General features: G+C 32.1%; 2 protein-coding genes across 2 annotated transcripts; one reads left to right on the top strand and one right to left on the bottom strand.

The window, feature by feature from the left end:
* Window positions 1–1377: 1377 nt before the first annotated feature.
* LOC111001924 (venom serine protease inhibitor-like) lies at window positions 1378–2194 on the bottom strand. Its single transcript, XM_022271995.2, has 3 exons — window positions 2107–2194; window positions 1667–1849; window positions 1378–1502 (listed from the first exon to the last, which is right to left on the bottom strand). Exons 1-3 carry the CDS (start codon window positions 2183–2185, stop codon window positions 1456–1458), a joined length of 309 nt encoding a protein of 102 aa, XP_022127687.1. The 5' UTR covers window positions 2186–2194; the 3' UTR covers window positions 1378–1455.
* A 528-nt stretch (window positions 2195–2722) lies between these two features.
* On the top strand, window positions 2723–4465 carry LOC111002688 (venom peptide CtAPI). The gene is made up of 3 exons (XM_045630439.1): window positions 2723–2837; window positions 4019–4201; window positions 4376–4465. Coding segments are annotated over exons 1-3 (258 nt in total). The 5' UTR covers window positions 2723–2764; the 3' UTR covers window positions 4378–4465.
* The last annotated feature ends 1861 nt before the right edge of the window (window positions 4466–6326 follow it).

The following is a 6326-nucleotide window of genomic DNA, read 5'->3' as shown; positions in this document are numbered from 1 at the left end:
TTGGATTTGCTATTTACGTGATGACAAAATATGAGTTGGCATGTCTTAAACCCAAAAATCAATTATGCCTATCTGTACTTGCTTTAAAAAATGATTAATAATGATTCAAACACAGAGAACTGAGGCCTTGTTTATCTTAATACGATGGACTAGGAACCTTTTATTTCCATGCATACTATACTTATAAAGTAATACACTTTATTTGATAACGCTACACAGGCCTGGATGTCATTAAGGGCAAATACTATTTATTATTTATTTATTTATTTATTTTACATTTTTATTTTTTAATACATACAGATTCATAGTCTCCCTATACATACAGTTGAAGACTAAGGAAAAACATCGTAACATAAAGAAATGTATTGATTGGAATCAACTATTTTAAATCTGGGTATCACCGATTTCAGTCACGTACAAAGATAACACTTCCCTGCGCAATTAGCTTTCCTAATATCGCTAAGTGAGGAATAAAAGGAAAGTGATAAAATAACCTTAATACAACGATGTTACGGCAACATGCTACGAATTTATGTCTCCTATTTATGTCCAAGGTTTGTATTGGATATGTAATAGGATAATGTGTGGAGTATTTTTATTTTATATGAAATATTATTATTACATATAAAATGTGCTAAGAGCAGTGTTGGCTTTAGTAGCTTTAGCGATCGACTGCCAACCATGAGGTCGTAGTTTCGATCCCCGGCTGTGCACCAATGCACTTTATGCTGTGCGCATTTAATATCCGCTCGATTGGTGAAGGAAAATATCGTCATGAAGTCAACGGCGTCTGTCAGGAGGATGATCACCTACTTGCCTATTAGACTCACAAATGATTATGAAACAGATACACAAATCTGAGGCCAAGACCTAAAAAGTTTGTAACGCCACTCATTTGTTTATTTGTATATGTACAAAACATTTTAATTAGTAAAGCCATGCATGACTACAATAATGAGAAATTGATTTTTGGACTATAAAATCAAAGGACAAAAATCGAGATCGGGCCGGATAGGCCATGTCGTAAATACCTGGGAGAATCCATAGGACATGCTAGAGAAGGGTTAGCATGTCATAAAAGTGGAGAAAGCGAGGTATGTCAGAAGCGTTGCAAGTGGGGATCCGTGGCATCTGCCTACCCCTTCGGATAAAATACTGTATACAGTCAGCATAAAAAAATATTGTTGCTAAAGATGTTATGTATATAAATTATAAATAGAATAGAATGCACTTAAGCAGATGCGGAGTAAGTTTTACTTTCATATAAAATTAGCGTTAACTTTGAAATTACATAGCTTTATTATACAAAGTAATTAAATGACTTTCTAAGCATTCAGGTACTTAGTGTTATCAAGGATATTCAGTCGAATACCAATATGAACATACGTAGCTTTTAATTATTCGTTTAATAATTATAACAATATTTTTTAAACGTTTAACGTAATTATACATTTACTAAAATAATATTGCACCTCGTTGATTGTCGATTCGCATTGCCTTGTCTGTAAAAGAAACCAATATTAATTATAAAAAGTCGCGTTACGATTCGACGACACTATTAAAAAGGATGCCATCTTAACAGACAACAACTAAGGCACCAAATTGAAAGCCAATATTAATGATTTGTCAAATAAAAGTTGTATAAAATATTTATTTGATTCTTTACCACAATCTTGATAAGGCACACAGATCCCATCTTTGTTTCTCAACCAGTAATCTTTGCACACACAGGCGGGCATGTAACAGCCTGGGGCTAATCCAGGGCATCCTAGAGGAGTTCCGAGGTCCGTACAATATTTCTCACAAACTGCCAACTCACATTCGACGTATCTTTCGTTTGCTGGACAATCTGTAATGGAGTGAAACAGAAAGTGAATAAAAACCTGAAATGTCTTTAAACGATATTAACTTAAAAAGAAGTGTTCGGCTAACGATATAAACTTAGCCGAGCACTTCTTTTTAAGTGCATGCAATTATGTAAGATTAAATTGACATTATTAAATATGTCGTATTATAATTGGCATCGTAATGTGTTTGTTCTCTGCATTTATTATTCTTTAATCATTACTAAATAAAGTTATTGCTCAGACTCGAGTGGAAAAATACCAAAAGCGTCTTCGTTATCCGCGGTCATGGCATTGATGCTCACAATACAGAAAATTAAAACACACGCTTGTAACAACATGATGAAGGCTTGTTGATACTGGCGATATTTTTCAGATTTATCCTTTTATAACTATACCTACGCTGTTCAGATTTTCCGTTAGCAATTATGTTATTATATGAAAAACAGTTTTTAAGATTACCTTGCTTAACTTAATGGTAATGTAGGTTCTTTCCCCACTTACTTAATGACAAATTCCTCAAATATATTTATATATCACATCTATTATTTTATTATTTTTATTTTTGATTTTCAACTTTTTTTAATCTGTATAATTAATGTAAATACGTGCACATTTCTTTAAATTAGTTGGAATCGGCTCCACGATTCACTACAAGTTTTGAATGTTTGAGTTCTATCTATTTGAGTAGCTCGCAGAATTAAAAAAAATCTTACCGAATTAAAAAAATATCATCAAGATCTATCAGGCCAAAATATAATAAAACCAAATCAATTCAGCTTACAATGTTTATTAGTATCACCGCAGTGATAATAATTCTGATACTTTGACCTTGCTCATCTATAATATAAAATATAGTTGTTTTCGCCACTATATAAAGTGCGACGAGGATAAGATGAGTGTTATTCATACACATAAAAATGGCGAACGTAATGGCTCTTTTGTTTTTGTGCTTAGTTGCTTCTGCGCTTGCATCGGGTGATACAGCGAAAGGTATTTTTAACCATATATCCAAGTGTAGCTTCAAAACAAATTTGAGATGTATGTAGCTTTGTCTACATGTAAAAGAGCATTAAAACATTTATAGCTAACCGTGAATTATGAATCTTAACATTAGTAAAGTTGAAATATATATTTTAGTAAATAAACCAAATGTTAGCAATTATCGCAAACTTGCCAAAATGAATACTTTAGTTTTTCCAACACTCATAAATTGTAATATTCTTGCTTCTGATAATGCCCAAAAAGGTCGACTATACCGGTATTCAAGTGTTATTTAGATTTAAGAACATGTTAGATTTTTGTTAGCGTCGCAATCCCATTACCAATTTTATATTACTAATTTTATATTAGTTATAAGCACATATTTTAAACGACTGAAGGAAGTTGATCCAGCCTCACACAAAGAGTTTTATTTATATTTGAACGTCTCTATAACAACTGCCACAGAATTTAATTCGTTTGTGTACTGTTTGTTTTTAACGTTTAATAGGAGACCTTTGTTTTATTAATCTATGTGTACAAGCCAAGGCTGTATTTCGCTCAGGTTTTCTTTGTTAAGCGCGGCGTTTTTGTGAATAGTCGGAGTTACACCCCGAGAGTATAGCCAGACGCAGACGCTCTCTTAAGCATTCGATTCATAGCATTCTCATTAAAGGCATCTGATTTAATAACATTTAATTATTGAGACTATATTTTTTATTTGTACGTGAGAAGTTAATAGAGAGAATTTAATAATCTCTATTTTTCTGCTTGGCTGAGGAACGAATATATTATCTCTGACAGAAGGTAGTGCCATCTTATTCATTAAAACTAAATCAGTCGATATTGTTTTTACTAAAGTACTCTTTGGTCACAATCAAAGTGTACACTGTAATAAAAGATACAAGTGACTAATTTATTTAACTTGTAAGCGGTGCTATTAGTTTTCAATGAATACGGTGATATAAATTAGAGATGATATTTGGTTAGAAAATTATAAAATTACAAAATTGTTGTAATATGCGTGATATGCGGTCAGGGCTATCTATAGGTCTACGTTCTATAGTTTTTATAGCAATAACGATAGCAGTTTTGTACCGTGCCATCACAATTTTGCGACAATAATTTTTTGAAACCTATAATTGATCTAATGATAGCGTACAATATACATGCTCTTACTCTAAAATTTACAGATTGTCCAGAAAACGAGGTATTTGTAGACTGCAAGTTGGCGACGTGCTTTAAGACATGCAAAGAGTTCAGAAATAGAGGACCCTGCCCGTCCATAGCAGCTGGATGCGTGGATCCTGGTTGTGTCTGCAGCGGCGACTATCTCCGAAATGATGAAGGCGTCTGTATAAAATATGAAGAATGCTGTGAGTATTCTAGAAAATCTCTGTCCTTTGATCTTGAAGCTCATCAAGGCTATTATTGTTTGCGAGGTGTTCCCTGAGGAAATATATCTGTATTGTTTGATAATTTGATTAAAAGGCCGGCAACGCACTCGCGAGCCCTATGGCAAAAGCTTTAATAATAATATTTTGTTACAGAAATAAAGACACCAGATCAACGACGGCGACCAGATGAATACAAATAGTTATTAATAATGTATATTTTGTATTAAACAGATTTATAAAGTATTTTAATTTATTTAAATAAATTCCCGTAACGATGAAACGACGATGAAAAACGGCGCTACAACCTTCGTAGCCTTCTGTGCCTAACACACACGCGACTTTTTGAGTCTGTGGCATGCTGGTTTACCCACGATATTTGTTTACGAATGGCAAATGGCGCACATAGACAGATAGTCTGCGTTCGCTGTCTGGTACAAATCTGGAGTTCGAAATTCAGTGGTGAGAGTCGCACGCTTAAGCCACGGCTAGCATTCCTCTGAGAATGCTAAACAGACTAAAAAGGAATGAAAAACACTCACAATGTATTTTTTTTATGTTTTTTAAAATTAATAATAATATTTGCATTATATTTTAATTTCTTATTGTTTAAAAACAAATGCAATTATTTTCCTAATTTGAAAATTCAAAGAGTTATCGACAATAAATCTCCTATATATAAGTACATGCAGGTGCAGATGTCGTCATAATTGAAAAATAACTTTTGAAATATGGAGCTTAATGAAGGTAGTTAGTATTTGCGGTTGGCATACTCATAACATGGCATGACTTTTATTTTAATTAGTTCGTAGTTCGTCGTTTCGTATATTCATTTATCGTATGATGAACATGGATATACACTGAGAGAATTTTAATAAAGCCGCTAACAAAGAAAAACATAATGGAAATATGCAAAATATGTTATATTATATTCAATTATATATCAATATTTTTTTCATTCATTCCAACACAGAAATATACAGTATTTACATGATTCTTTATCTGATATTTTGGACTATGATAAGATCGAGCGCAGACTATTTTGTTTAAAAAATGTTTTTTTAGTTTATGAATTTTAATTTTTGCTTAATACTTTGTAAAACACACAGTAGATCTAGGGTTCATTCTTACGATTCTCTATTGAGAATCCTATTGAAAATCCCTACTGAGTTTTAAAGTTGCTTACAATTTCCATACGTGATTTAATAGTGATCGCCTTTGTTCACCTTTCCTTATGCAAATTACCTCAAACCTAAGAATAGACCGACATATTGCGAGTTTATATTGAGTTAACTAGGGAATTGTGGAAAAATCTTTTAGATGTTACCAAAGCACAAGTTTAAAAAAGATTTCATTAATTTTCAGACAAAAACAGTCGCCAACATAATTAAAATAGGATTACATAGGCATATCATTTACTAACACGTTGCGTTATCATCTATTTAACTAATATACGACCGTTTTGTGTAACGTGTGACGTATAAAGATTAATAAATTTCATTTTCGATTTCTTTATATAATAATTAATTAATCTCACCCTTAGTGAGATTCAATACTTAGCGCGAACTATTCCTAAAGTCAGAACCGTAGAGTCAACGTAATGCGAAGTAAAATACTGCATATTTATTTTCATTAAATTCATTGAAGTTATTTTGCAAGCTTATTTTAGTTTTAATTGGCTATGAATAGAGAAGTCTTATACTGTTAACATTCTATATTCATATTGCCGGAAAGCCTGCGGTACTCAAATATCCGGGAAAATATGACGTAATTTTGCATTCTCCACATTCAGCGGGGAACAACGAAAATTTCAGATTGCAACTGTTAACAGACGTTATATTGAAACTACATTATCGAAATTATGCAAATCATTTTCATATATTGGCTTAATGTTATTAACAGCGGATATTCTGAAAATTAACAAACAAACTTAACTACGTGGTAAAGCCGAAAAAACGACTATTAAACATTTAAATATATATAACAAATAACAATCATGATGATGATGATGATGATGAAAATGATGATGATGAGGTACATAATATATACAAAAAAGTGTTACTAAATAATAAATCCATAAAAAAAAATCAATCAGCTATTAAGATAA

Source organism: Pieris rapae, chromosome 12 (assembly GCF_905147795.1).
Source record: "Pieris rapae chromosome 12, ilPieRapa1.1, whole genome shotgun sequence".
In the NCBI taxonomy this organism is placed as follows: Eukaryota; Metazoa; Arthropoda; class Insecta; order Lepidoptera; family Pieridae; genus Pieris; species Pieris rapae.
The sequence above is the reverse complement of the archived record's forward strand: the minus strand, read 5'-3'. Positions and strand labels throughout refer to the sequence as shown.